The following is a 14955-nucleotide window of genomic DNA, read 5'->3' on the forward strand; positions in this document are numbered from 1 at the left end:
CCAAACTGAGCCAAGATACATGAGCTGATCTCACATGTATGGGCAGCTTTATACAACCTTCCTGCATTCAGAACAGATCTGGGGCCTCCATGTGTCCTGTAGGCTCAACCATTTGTGATCGACGTACACAGAACATGAATAAAAATACATTTCATTCAATATAAAAATTACATTTGCACCAGACCAGTGGGATTTTCGTTACGCTCCCTGCTAAATCATCCATTACATCAGCATCAGTCAATCTCAGCAGTTCTTCCCATCATTTCACAAGACCCGATTGTCTGCAAATATAGAAATTTGGGAACTGGGCTAAAGAAAAGGAACAAAGACCCGTCTATACAAAGGAACTTCGGTCTGACCCCACCAAATAGCAATAATGTAACCTTAAAGGAACAGTAACACCAAAAAAATTAAAGCGTTTTAAAGTAATGGAAATATCATGTACTGTTGCCCTGCCCTGGTAAAACTGATCTGTTTGCTTCAGAAACACTACTATATTTCATATACACAAGCTGCTGTGTAGCCATGGGGCAGCCATTCAAGCACAGGATACACAGTAGATAACAGATAAGTACTACTATAGTTTATATAAACAAGCTGCTGTGTAGCCATGGGGGCAGCCATTCAAGCACAGGATACACAGTAGATAACAGATAAGTACTACTATAGTTTATATAAACAAGCTGTTGTGTAGCCATGGGGCAGCCATTCAAGCACAGGATACACAGTAGATGATGGATAAGTACCACTATAGTTTATATAAACAAGCTGCTGTGTAGCCATGGGGCAGCCATTCAAGCACAGGATACACAGTAGATGATGGATAAGTGCTACTATAGTTTATATAAACAAGCTGCTGTGTAGCCATGGGGGCAGCCATTCAAGCACAGGATACACAGTAGATGATGGATAAGTGCTACTATAGTTTATATAAACAAGCTGCTGTGTAGCCATGGGGCAGCCATTCAAGCACAGGATACACAGTAGATGATGGATAAGTGCTACTATAGTTTATATAAACAAGCTGCTGTGTAGCCATGGGGGCAGCCATTCAAGCACAGGATACACAGTAGATAACAGATAAGTACTACTATAGTTTATATAAACAAGCTGCTGTGTAGCCATGGGGCAGCCATTCAAGCACAGGATACACAGTAGATGATGGATAAGTACTACTATAGTTTATATAAACAAGCTGCTGTGTAGCCATGGGGCAGCCATTCAAGCACAGGATACACAATAGATAACAGATAAGTACTACTATAATTTATATAAACAAGCTGCTGTGTAGCAATGGTGGAAATTGAAAAAAGTCTATATGGCACAGGTTAAATAGTGGATAACGGATAACACCATTAAATTCTATAGAGCTTATCTGCTGTGTAACCTGAGCCTTTTCTCCTTTGAATGGCTGCCCCCATGGCTACACAGCAGCTTGTTTTATAAACTATAGTAGTACTTATGTTATCTACTGTGTATCCTGTGCTTGAATGGCCGCCCCCATGGCTACACAGCAGCTTGTTTATATAAACTATAGTAGTACTTATCTGTTATCTACTGTGTATTCTGTGCTTGAATGGCTGCCCCCATGGCTACACAGCAGCTTGTTTATATAAACTATATTCGTGTTTCTAAAGCAAACACAGCAGTTTTACCAGTGCAGGGCAACACTGCATTATATTTTTTATTTCTTTTTAAAACACTTTAATTTTTTAATGTTATTGTTCCTTTAACTGCAAGAGGAACCAAGGGAGGAGGTTTGCCTCTAGTTATGCGTGTGTGGGGGGTGGCAGCAGTTGGAATATTTAGCTTTTAAAGATTTTGCATAGTCAGAGTGTGTGTCACGTATTTATTTAAAATAATGCCTATTGGCTGTGATGCTGTTGCATTACACAATCTGAATTGTGGTTTTGTTTGCTTACTTCCTCCTCCTCCTCCTAATTCTATAATCACAGTCCACTCTGGCATGACCCTTTCAGTCTGCAAAATTGTACTCACTAGTGACACGGAGGGGGTTATTTACTAAAATCCAAAGTTTTCTCATTATTTTAACAAAAAATAGTCAAAATTTCCATCCACGGTTTTACCTTATTTATCATTAAAAAAAATTTCAAGTTTTTGCAAATATAAAACGAATTTTATGGGGGGTATTTTATGCCCGAAACACTTGAAATTTATGCCCGGATTCCAATTTTTGGACAAAACTCAGCACAGACCATGATATCCTCAAATATGAAATTGGACCTCTGCCATTGTCTTCTACAGGACCTTGATAGGCTGAAGATGGAGTATTTTCGGATTCAGACTTTTGCAGCTACGGGTATAATACATTCAAGTTCTTTTTCCCTCTAAAAATTTGAATTTTCTAATGAAAAAATCTAGGGATGCACCGAATCCAGGATATGGTCCAGGATTCGGCCTTTTTCGTCCAGGATTCGGCCGTATCCTTCTGCCAGGCCGAAACAAATCCGAATCCTAATTAGGGGTGGGAGGGAAATTGCGTGACTTTTTGTCACAAAACAAGGAAGTAAAAAATGTTTTCCCATTCCCACCCCTAATTTGCATATGCAAATTAGGATTCGGTTCGGCCGAAGGATTCAGGGGTTCGGCCGAATCCAAAATAGTGGATTCAGTGCATCCCTAAAAAAAACTAGATTTATTTTTCCATTCGGATTTAAATAAATAACCCCCTAAAACTCTGTGTGCTGGTTGGCCGGGAGGGCTTTCACTGGGGGTGGATTTAGGAAAAATATCTTATACTTAGCATCTCAGGGTTCAGGGCGTATGGGATCTTTCATAGCTGTACAATAGTATGATGGTGCCCCCAACCTTCAACACGAGGAGGTGACAGATGTCTATACATAGATGTCTATAAAAGGTGAATTTAAATGAGGTCAAAGGGCACTGCCCAGAAAAGAGCCAGTCAGAGCTGCCAGTCTGCCATTAGCCAAATAGAAATAATAGGCAATACAGGTATGGGACCTTTTATCCAGAATGCTCGGGACCTGGGGTTTTCCGAATAACAGATCTTTCTGTAATTTGGATCTTCATACCTTAAGTCTACTAGAAAACCATGTAAACATTAAATAAACCCAATAGGCTGGTATTGCTTCCAATAAGGATTAATTATATCTTAGTTGGGATCAAGTACAAGCTACTGTTTTATTATTACACAGAAAAAGGAAATATTTGGATAAAATGGAGCCTATCGGAACTTTCTGGATAACGGGTTTCCGGATAATGAATCACCATACCTGTCCTCTTTACCATATTTATTTGGACACATTTTGGGGGAAACGGATTCAACATGCAAGGGAAATTCCACCTAGGAAAATATATTTGCATATAAAAAGAACATTGAATTGATTTTCACTGGCTCTAAAGTTATTTGTAACTATTATTTGCTATTGAAAGTAGTATACTCTGCACTGCTGGTTCTGATTACCAAAGCAATGTAGCAGAAGACAGTAATTTGTGGATTATCCATTCTCTTTCAGTTCTTGTTCAAAACATCAAACGTCCGGTATAGTTAATGGGAATCCTGTAAGCGCCGCTCGTGGGATAATAACCAGGCCACATGTGACTCTGAAAGGCAAACCCAATTGATTAATTCTACGTGTTTTATTGCAGAGGCTTTCCCTGAGGCCCATGTCTTACGTTTCTTATCTTGGCAAATAAGGGCTTTGCTGTGAGGCATTTTGTTTTAATTCATCCCAATCATTCATAATTCAACTCAGTACTGTTGATATTTGTACATATATGTATAGATTGATAAAATACAGTATATATACAGGTATGGGATCCGTTAAGGCTGTCTCCTAAAAACTCCATATTATCCAAATAATCCAGATTTTAAAAAATTATTTCCTTTTCCTCTGTACAGGTATAGGATCCGTTATCCAGAAACCCGTTATCCAGAAAGCTCTGATTTACGGACAGGCTGCCTCCCATAGACTTCATTTTATCCAAATAATCGAAATTTTAAAAAATGATTTCCTTTTTCTCTGTACACACGTGGGATCCTTATCCGGAAACCGGTTATCCAGAAAGCTCCAAAGTCCAGAAAGGCCGTCTCCCATAGACTCCATTTCTTTTAATATGCAAATATATTTTCCTGGGTGGAATTTCCCTTGCATGTATCTATATGTTTTCCCCAAAATGTGTCAAAATATATATGGTAAAGAATACAGGTATGGGGATTTATTATCTGTAAACCCGTTATCCAGAAAGTTCTGAATTATGGAATGTCTCCCATAGGCTCCATTTTATCCAAATAATCCAAGTTTTTAAAAATAATATCCTTTTTCTCTGTAATAATAAAACAGTAGCTTGTACTTGATCCCAATGAGATATAATTAATCCTAGGGATGCGCCGAATCCACTATTTTGTATTGGGCCGAATCCTTAGCGAAAGATTCGGGCAAATACCGATCCGAATCCTAATTTGCATATGCAAATTAGGGGTGGAAAAGGGAAAACATTTTTTACTTCCTTGTTCTGTGACAAAAAGTGACGTGATTTCCCTCCCCGCCCCTAATTTGCATATGCAATTTAGGATTTGGTTCAGCCAGGCAGAAAGTTTCGGCCGAATCCTGCTGAAAGAGGCCTAATCCCAAACCGAATCCTGGATTCAGTGCATCCCTAATTGATCCTTATTGGAAGCAAAACCAGCCTATTGGGTTTCTATGATTTTCTAGTAGACTTAAGGTATGAAGATCCAAATTACAGAGAGTTCACTTATCTGGGAAACCCCAGGTTCTTAGCATTTCTGGACAACAGGTCCCATACCTGTATAAATAAATTGCGGATCAGAATGGAGGCCATACGGGTGATAAAATAGTGGGGCCGCATCAGACGGGATTTTTTACCTGCCTGATCGGCATCTGGCTGACTTTCGGCTAGATATCGATCGGGGTCGCCTGTCTGATGGACCCATACACGGGCCGATAAATGCTGCAGACAGACCGAGTTGGCCGCTTTTATTGGCCTGTGTATGGGGTCCTTTAACCCAATGGTTTTGCTTCCAATAAGGATTAAGTATATCTTAGTTGGGATCAAGTACAAGTTACTGTTTTATTATTACAGGTATGGGACCTGTTATCCAGAATGCTCGGGACTTGGGGTTTTCCGGATAACGGATCTTTCTGTAATTTGGATCTTTATACCTAGAAAATCATGTAAACATTAAATAAACCCAATAGGCTGGTTTTGCATCCAATAAGGATTAATTATATCTTAGGTGGGATCAAGTACAAGGTACATTCGGATTATTTGGATAAAATGAAGTCTACGGGAGATGGCCTTTCTGTAAACCAGAGTTTTCTGAATAGCGGGTTTCTAGACAACTGATTCCATTAAATTATTTGCCTTCTTCTTCTGACCCTTTCCAGCTTGGGTGGGGGGTTGACCCCATCTAACAACAAATTCTCTGTAAGGCTACAAATGTATTGTTATTGTTTATTACAAGGGTTTTCTATGCAAGGCCTCTCCTATTCATATTCCAGTCTCTCATTCAAATCAGTGTGTGGTTGCTAGGTTAATTTGGATCCCAGTAATCAGACTGCTAAAGTTGCAAACTGGAGAGCTGCTGAATAAAAAGCTAAATAACTAGAAAACCACAAACAATAAAAAATGAAAACCAATTGCAAATTGTCTCAGGATATCATTCTCTATATCATACATACCTTTAATTTAAAGGTGAACAACCCCTTTAAAATGAGCCGCATGGTTTCTCTACTGCAGGAAGGCATTTAGTGAAGGAATGTCATGCTTTACATGTTAAACTGCAACTCCCAAACAGTCATAATGTAGGAGTTGTAATCGCTAATTACAGGGTTGGCTGGCAGCACACAGTATTTAACCCTTTTACCGATGTTGTTTCAGTTCTGAACCTGACGCTGATTGACCTCCCAGGCATAACCAAGGTTCCAGTAGGTGACCAGCCCCACGATATCGAGTATCAGATCAAAGACATGATCCTGCAGTTCATCAGCAGAGACAGCTGCCTCATCCTGGCCGTCACTCCTGGAAACAGCGACTTGGCCAACTCTGATGCTCTGAAAATGGCCAAGGAAGTGGATCCACAAGGTAAGAAAAAAGTAGGATTCCCCTCTTTGCCCTTTAATGCCAATGAAATCCATTCTACTTTTCAACATTAAAGGGGGAGTATCGCGAAAATGAAAATTTAATATACGGTAAGCTTCATCACACTTAAAGGGATACTGTCATGATTGACAAAATGTCTAGCCCCATGTCAGATTTCAAAATTGAATATAAAAAAATCTGTTTGCTCTTTTGAGAAATGGATTTCAGTGCAGAATTTTGCTGGAGCAGCACTATTAACTGATGCGTTTTGAAAAAAAACATGTTTTCCGATGACAGGATCCTTTTAAATAAGAAACTTTCTAAATACAATCAAGTTTATGTCCCCTATAAGATATATTGGATCTAACTGTCAACTAATATCTGACACCCAACTGCTGCATGAAGAGAGAATGAAGAGAATCAGACGCTGAGAGAGGAATAGTGAATAAACTTGATTATTTCAGAAACAATGCAGAATATTTAATTGATTGTATTTAGAAAGTTTCTTATTTCAGTATGATGAAGCTTATATTAAATTTTCATTTTCGAGATAGTCCCCCTTTAACTTGGGAAACATCTTTACATTGTTTTTGGTTTAAGGTCTGCGGACAATTGGAGTTATCACCAAGCTGGATTTAATGGACGAAGGCACAGATGCCAAGGATATACTGGAGAATAAGCTGCTGCCCTTAAGAAGAGGTATACATATGTATCCATGTTAATGTGTAAATAATCTATGCCCCACACTTCCCTAAAGGTGGCCATAGACATAATGAGTTACGATCTTTCCTGGAGAAGATCTTTCAAGCACACGTGTAGAGCTGAATCATCTGATATACATATACAGGTAGAAACAATAGAATTCTACCTGTATGTGATGATTCAGCACTAACAGCTGCCGATGTTCAGGTGCCTTCAAAGGAGCCCAATCAAAATTTTCCGCCTGGGCCAATCGACCAGCCAGTGTTTTGTACAATAATATCGGTGCGTGTATGGCCATCTTTGTAGTTAAAGGAGAACTTAACCCTAAAAATAAATATGGCTAAAATTGTCTTATATCATGAACTTCTTGCACCAGCCTAAAGTTTCAGCTTGTCAATAGCAGCAATGATCCAGGACTTGAAACTTGTCACAGGGGGTCACCATCTTGGAAAGTGTCTGTGACACTCACATGCTCAGTGGGCTCTGATTGGCTGTTGAGAAGCTAAGCTTAGGGCTCGTCACTAATTATCCAGCAGAAAATGAGCTTCCCTGGCTGTAATATAAGCTGATGCTACAGGTTTGCTGATTATTAAATTCTGATGCTAATTGCACTGGTTTCTGTGCTGCTATGTAGTAATTATCTGTATTAATTACTAATCAGCCTTATATTGTGACATTTCTATTCTATGTGTACTGTATATTGTGAGTGGGTCCCTAAGCTCAGTAAGTGACAGCAGCACAGAGCATGTGCAGTGAATCAGCAGAAAAGAAGATGGGGAGCTACTGGGGCATCTTTGGAGACACCGATCTTTACTGCTAAAGGGCTGTGGTTGCCTTGGGCTGATACAGAAGCACAAAACATCATGTACAGCTAGGGATGCACTGAATCGAGGATTCAGCCAGGATTCAGCCTTTTTCAGAAGGATTCAGCCATATCCTTCTGCCCGGCCAAACTGAATCGGAATCCTAATTTGCATATGCAAATTAGGGGCGAGGAGGGAAATCCCGTGATTTTTTGTCACAAAACAAGGGAGTAAAAAATGATTTCTCCTTCCCACTCTAAATTTGCATATGCAAATTAGGATTCGGTTCGTTATTCAGCCGAATCTTTTGCAAAGAATTCGGGGGTTCGGCAAAATCCAAAATAGTGCATTCAGAAAACTGTACAAGCATACCTGTACTAAGCACAATTCAGCAGGAACGGCCTCCTTGGTCTGTACATAGAGTTGTATTTTCTTTCCGTTCGCTGTGAAATGAGCGCCTATACCTGTCATTCTGACTCATTCTCTTATTCTTTAACCCCCAACGTTATAGCTTAAGTCTTGTGATCGGTTTAATTAGATGTTGGAACAGAGCAAAGGTGGATCAGCCTGAAAATAAATATACAACCTTTCTTATGACTAATGTCTCGTGAACATGCAGAACTAAAAATAACTTTTTACAAGGCAGGTAGAGCCGTATTATAGATCTTATCTGGTTCATTTATATGCTGTGCCCTCAACTTCTCCACATGTTTAAAGGAACAGTAACAGCAAAGGTTTAAAGTAATGAAAACATCATGTGCTGTTGCCCTGCACTGGTAAAACACAACTATAGTTTATATAAATATTCTGCTGCGTAGCAATTGCAGAAATTGAAAAAACTCTATATGGCACAGGTGAAATTTAGGATAACATATAACCCCATCTACAGAGCTTATCTGTTATCTCCTGTGTAACATGAGCCTTTTCTCCTTTGAGTGGCTGCCCCCATGGCTACAGAGCAGCTTGTTTATATAAACTATAGTAGTACTTATCTGTTATCTACTGTGTATCCTGTGCTTGAATGGCTGCCCCCATGGCTACACAGCAGCTTGTTTATATAAACTATAGTAGTACTTATCTGTTATCTACTGTGTATCCTGTGCTTGAATGGCTGCCCCCATGGCTACAGAGCAGCTTGTTTATATAAACTATAGTAGTACTTATCTGTTATCTACTGTGTATCCTGTGCTTGAATGGCTGCCCCCATGGCTACACAGCAGCTTGTTTATATAAACTATAGTAGTACTTATCTGTTATCTACTGTGTATCCTGTGCTTGAATGGCTGCCCCCATGGCTACACAGCAGCTTGTTTATATAAACTATAGTAGTACTTATCTGTTATCTACTGTGTATCCTGTGCTTGAATGGCTGCCCCCATGGCTACACAGCAGCTTGTTTATATAAACTATAGTAGTGTTTCTGAACGAAACACACCAGTTTTACCAGTGCAGGGCAACACTGCATTATATTTGTATTACTTTATTTTTTGATGTTACTGTTCGTTTAACAACTAAAGGTGGCCATACTGTAAGGCCTAAGGCCTCAGGAGTAGTGAGGACCAAGGGAGGAAATAACAATGTCCAAGTTCGCAGTACAGATGAGGATGAGACAGAAGAATGGTCAAACAGGCAACAAGATCGGTCCAGGCAGAAGAGGTTCAAGGTCGAAGTTTTCAGGCAAAGGTCGGTACACAAATATCAAGAAGTTTCGCAATGAATCACACCCAGGAGTAGTAAACTAAACCTATAATTGGGCACTGATGACTTCCCAGAGTTCCTTCTTATAGGCCCAGGTTTGGCGCCAATTTTGGACGCATCGGCGTCATAACGTGTGCGCGGACGCGCTGACGTCAGCGACCGACGCGCTGACGTATGCGACCGGTGCCGATTATTGACGCCGACGCCCATTCCGTCGCCGTCGACCAATCTGAGTGCGGGAAGAGGTGGATGTCATCCGGCTGCGTCCGTGAGGAACCAGGGAGCCACCATCTTGGACGCCATTTTGGAATCCTGACTCAGACTCCATTACAGTACCCCCCTCCCTAGGGGGGGCCTCAGGACCACCTGGGTTAGAAGGAAACTGCCGATGAAATTTTTGGACCAGGAGAGGGGCATGGACATCTGCACTTCTTACCCAGGAGCACTCCTCAGTGCCGAACCCCTTCCATTCAATGAGGTATTGTAGGGTGCCCCTCGAAATTCGGGAGTCCAGGATTCTTTTTACCTCGAATTCTTGATGACCGTCCACCAAGACAGGAGCTGAGGAGGAAGAAGAAGAAGAAGAAGTACCTGCAGGTTTGAGCAAGGAGACATGGAAGGCGTTTGGAATCCGCATTTCCGAGGGGAGTTGTAACCGGACAGCCACCGGATTGATGATCTTGGAGATGGAGAAGGGACCAATAAACTTGGGACCAAGTTTCGGAGAGGGGACTTTAAGACGAATGTTCCGGGTAGATAGCCAAACCTTGTCACCAGGTGCATACAGAGGGGAAGGAATTCTTTGATCCGCGAATCTTTTCTGGACCAAGGAACTTTTCTCCAGATTGACAACCGCGGCGTGCCAGATGGCCGACATGTGGGCAGCTTGGTCATTGGCGGCAGGGACATTGGTGAGTAATCAGTCCTGAGGAAAAGCCAAAGGGTTAAGACCATACATACAGAAGAAAGGGGATTTTTCAGAGGAAACGTGTAAGGCATTGTTATGTGCGAATTCAGCCCATGGAAGCAGATCCGCCCAATCGTCTTGGCACAAAGATACATGGCATCGAAGAAACTGTTCAAGGGCCTGGTTAACCCTCTCTGCTGCTCCATTAGACTGTGGATGGTATGAAGAAGAAAATTGAAGAGAAACACCAAGGGCTTTACACAGGGATCTCCAAAACTTGGAAACAAATTGGGAACCACGGTCAGAGACAATTTCGGCAGGGAAACCATGGAGGCGGAAAATGTGTTTAATGAATAATGAAGAAAGTTCAGGAGCAGAGGGGAGTTTTTGAAGAGGAGTAAAATGTGCGACTTTACTGAATCTGTCAATTACCACCCAAATAACAGTGTAACCAGAGGAGTTAGGGAGGTCCACGATGAAGTCCATAGATAAATGAGTCCATGGGCGAGAAGGAATGGGTAGTGGTAAGAGTAACCCCTTGGGAGGGGAACGTCCAGACTTGGATACGGCACATACAGAGCAAGAAGAAACAAAGTCTTTGACATCCTTTCTTATGGAAGGCCACCATACAAGACGAGACAGAAGTTCAGTGGTTTTTCTGATTCCAGGATGCCCGGCCTGCTTGGAGCTGTGGGACTGAACCAAAATGGAATGACGGAGTTCAGGGGGGACAAAGGCAACACCAGGAGGGGTTCCTACAGGAGCAGAAGGTTGAACTGACAATAACTGGGAGGCCAAGGATGGAAATAGAGCAGCGATGATCTTCGTAGGAGGTACAATGGACTCTGGTTCGAGGGAAGCGAGATCTTCAAGAAGAAAACTTCTGGAAAGAGCGTCTGCCTTCCTGTTTCTAGCACCAGGCCGAAAAGTTAGAATGAAATTAAAACGAGAGAAGAATAGTGCCCACCTGGCCTGACGAGGATTGAGGCGTTTGAGTGATTGGATATATTCAAGATTTTTATGGTCTGTATAGATGGTCACAGGGACGGAAGAGCCTTCCAACAAATGTCTCCATTCTTCTAAGGCAAGTTTTACGGCCAGTAACTCACGATTTCCAACATCATAATTTGTTCAGAAGAGGAGAATTTCTTAGAAAAGAAAGCACAAGGATGTAGTTTCCCATCAGTAGACGCTCTTTGGGACAAAATTGCTCCGGCACCGACATCTGAGGCATCGACTTCAATAAAAAATGGCTGGAATGGTTCAGGGTGTCTGAGAATGGGGGCAGAAGAAAAAGAAGTTTTAAGATCCTTGAATGCTTCCAAAGCTGAAGGTGGCCAATGCTGAGGCTTACCCCCATTTCTGATAAGTGAAAGAATGGGGGCAATTTTGGAAGAAAACCCCTTGATAAATTGTCTATAATAGTTAGCAAAGCCAATAAATCTTTGGATGGCTTTAACACTGGTGGGGAGAGGCCAGTCCTGGATAGCGGAGACCTTGGCAGGATCCATTCTGAAACCCTGTTGAGAAATGATGTACCCAAGGAAAGAGATGGACGATACTTCAAAGGAACACTTCTCCAATTTGGCAAATAAGTTATTTCTCCGCAGACGGGAAAGGACTTCTTGGACTTGAAGACGGTGCTCAGCAAGGTTCTTGGAAAAAATAAGGATATCGTCCAAGTACACCACCACATACTGGCCCAGCAAATCCCTGAAAATGTCATTTACAAATTCTTGGAAGACCGCGGGAGCGTTACAGAGACCGAATGGCATTACTAGATATTCATAATGCCCGTCCCGGGTGTTGAATGCGGTCTTCCATTCATCTCCCTCTCTGACCCGGATTAAATTATAAGCCCCACGAAGATCCAACTTGGTGAAAAGACAAGCCCCTTTGAGTTGGTCGAACAGTTCGGAGATGAGAGGAAGGGGATAACGGTTTTTAATTGTGATTTTATTCAAACCTCTATAATCAATGCAGGGCCGCAAACCTCCATCTTTTTTCTCTACAAAGAAGAACCCGGCTCCAGCCGGGGAAGAGGAAGGACGAATAAAGCCTCTTTGCAGATTCTCTTGAATGTACTCCTTCATGGCACAGGTTTCAGAAGGAGAAAGCGGATAGGTGCGACCCCTGGGAGGCATGGTTCCAGGAAGAAGTTCGATGGGGCAGTCATAGGGACGATGGGGAGGCAGGACTTCGGCAGACTTTTTATTGAAGACATCAGAGAAGGCTTGATAAACAAAGGGCAAAGAAGAATTGGAAGACACAGATGAAACTTTAATGATGGATTTGGTGGGTAAACAATTTTGTTGGCAGAAGGAACTCCATCGGGAGATCTGAGACGAAGCCCAATCGATTACTGGGTTATGAATATTCAACCAGGGCAAACCAAGTACAATGGGGGTAGAAGGACAATCGATTAGAAGGAAGGACAATCTTTCAAGGTGCATGGATCCCACAATAACGGAAAGTTCATCGGTGGAGTGGGAAATTGTAGCAGAGGATAGTGGACGATCGTCAATCGCCAATGCACGAAGAGGAACAGCCAGAGATCGCAGGGGAATGGAGTGGCTTTCAGCAAAGACTTTGTCCATGAAATTCCCAGCTGCGCCGGAGTCAAGGAAAGCTTTAGAAGAAATCGTCTGGGTTCCAAAACGAATCTGCACAGGAAGGAGGAAGCGTTGAGCAGAAGAATGGGGAGAGGGACCAATTCCACCCAGGTAAGTCTCCCCAGTCTTACCTAGGTGTTGGCGTTTCCCGGCTTCACTGGGCACTCATAGGCGAAGTGGGATTTTCCACCACAATAGAGGCAAAGTCCAGCAGCCCTTCTCCGAAGCTTTTCCTGTTCGGTCAGACGAGCCCGTCCGATCTGCATTGGTTCTTCCGAAGGCAGGGAAGAAGAGGCAGGAGTCGCAGGATTTGGAGAAGACAAGGTGGAAGCCGGGTTGGGAAGAAAGGGTCTTTGAAAACGAGGAGCCAGAGTAGGTTGGAACCTGTGGAATCTTTTGGTTGGGGAGCGCTCTCTGTCGAGTTCAGCTTGAAACTCCCTCTGCCGAGTATCTACCTTTATGGCCAGGGCGACTAGATCTTCCCAACGGGATGGAATTTCCCTGGACACCAGATCAGTCTTTATACGTATCGCCAGGCCGTTGTAAAAGGCAGCGTGATACCCGTCATTATTCCACGAAGTCTCTGCAACCAGGGTGCTGAATTCAATGGCGTACTCCGAGACTGAGCGAGTTCCCTGTTGAAGATGGAACAGGCGTGCGGAGGAAGCAATGGCACGACCCGGAGCATCAAAGACCACTCGAAGTTCACGAACGAAGGCTCTGGCATTATCGATAATGGGATCCTCCTTCTCCCATAGAGGCGAAGCCCACTCCAATGCCTTCCCTTGCAGACGGGAGAATATGAAGCCCACCTTGGCACGTTCAGAAATGAATTGGCTGGGTGCGAGTGCAAAGTGGACCTCGCACTGGTTGATAAACCCACGGCAGGCTGCAGGATCACCACTGTAGAGTGGGGGAGCCGGAATGCGAGGCTCGGAGACGTGAAGCGGAGCCACAGGTACAGGTGCAGGAATAGGATCAGCGGGTGTTAGAGCCGACAGCTTTGCAAGAATTGTTTCCAGAGCCTGACCAAAGTGAGACTGCTGTACCTCATAGGACTGCATCCGGGAAGCCAGACCACGAAGCGCTCCACCGACATCAGGCGGCGCTGGATTCTCCTCCGAAGGGTCCATGGCACAATTATAATGTAAGGCCTAAGGCCTCAGGAGTAGTGAGGACCAAGGGAGGAAATAACAATGTCCAAGTTCGCAGTACAGATGAGGATGAGACAGAAGAATGGTCAAACAGGCAACAAGATCGGTCCAGGCAGAAGAGGTTCAAGGTCGAAGTTTTCAGGCAAAGGTCGGTACACAAATATCAAGAAGTTTCGCAATGAATCACACCCAGGAGTAGTAAACTAAACCTATAATTGGGCACTGATGACTTCCCAGAGTTCCTTCTTATAGGCCCAGGTTTGGCGCCAATTTTGGACGCATCGGCGTCATAACGTGTGCGCGGACGCGCTGACGTATGCGGCCGGCGCCGATTATTGACGCCGACGCCCATTCCGTCGCCGTCGACCAATCTGAGTGCGGGAAGAGGTGGATGTCATCCGGCTGCGTCCGTGAGGAACCAGGGAGCCACCATCTTGGACGCCATTTTGGAATCCTGACTCAGACTCCATTACACATACACAGGCTTATTGGGTTTCCTCTCCAGTTGATTGGTCCAGGGGCTAAACAGACAGAAGGTGTTCATGGGTCAGTATGGCTGCCTTTCAATAGATCATGCAAATATTTGGTCACACTTTCCGAACGATGGGCCTGTTGACTGATTAGACAGAGTGTGTACCTAGTATAGCTGCCTTTCTAATGATACCATTATTCCTGGCAGCATAGGATCCGTTCTCCGAAAAACCCGTTATCCAGAAAGTTCATAATTAAAGACAGGCCATCTCCCATAGACTTCATTTTATCCAAATTATCCAAAATTTTCAAAAATGATTTCCTTTTTCTCTTTAATAATAAAACAGTAGTACCTTGTATTTATTTTAATGTTTATGTAATTTTCTAGTTGACTTAAAATATGACGTACGTGGAAAGACCACCGGCACACAGGAGTTTGTTCAGCAGGGCAAGCCCTTGCAATTTTAATAATGCAGTGCAACGTTTCGGGGCACGCCCCTTTGTCAAGCACTGACAAAGGCGCG

The 14955-nt window shown here is 43.0% G+C and overlaps 1 protein-coding gene across 5 annotated transcripts in view; it reads left to right on the forward strand.

Moving 5' to 3' along the window:
• Nucleotides 1–14955, forward strand: part of LOC108703474 (dynamin-2) — an 81148-nt gene that overhangs the window by 20003 nt on the left and 46190 nt on the right. For all 5 annotated transcript variants that reach the window (XM_041588880.1, XM_041588878.1, XM_041588879.1 and 2 more), the window contains exons 4-5: nucleotides 5884–6087; nucleotides 6685–6783. In XM_041588880.1, the coding sequence (XP_041444814.1) occupies nucleotides 5884–6087; nucleotides 6685–6783 (303 nt within the window). The remainder of the gene's footprint in view (nucleotides 1–5883; nucleotides 6088–6684; nucleotides 6784–14955) is intronic.

The sequence above is a fragment of the Xenopus laevis genome, chromosome 3S, assembly GCF_017654675.1.
Source record: "Xenopus laevis strain J_2021 chromosome 3S, Xenopus_laevis_v10.1, whole genome shotgun sequence".
In the NCBI taxonomy this organism is placed as follows: Eukaryota; Metazoa; Chordata; class Amphibia; order Anura; family Pipidae; genus Xenopus; species Xenopus laevis.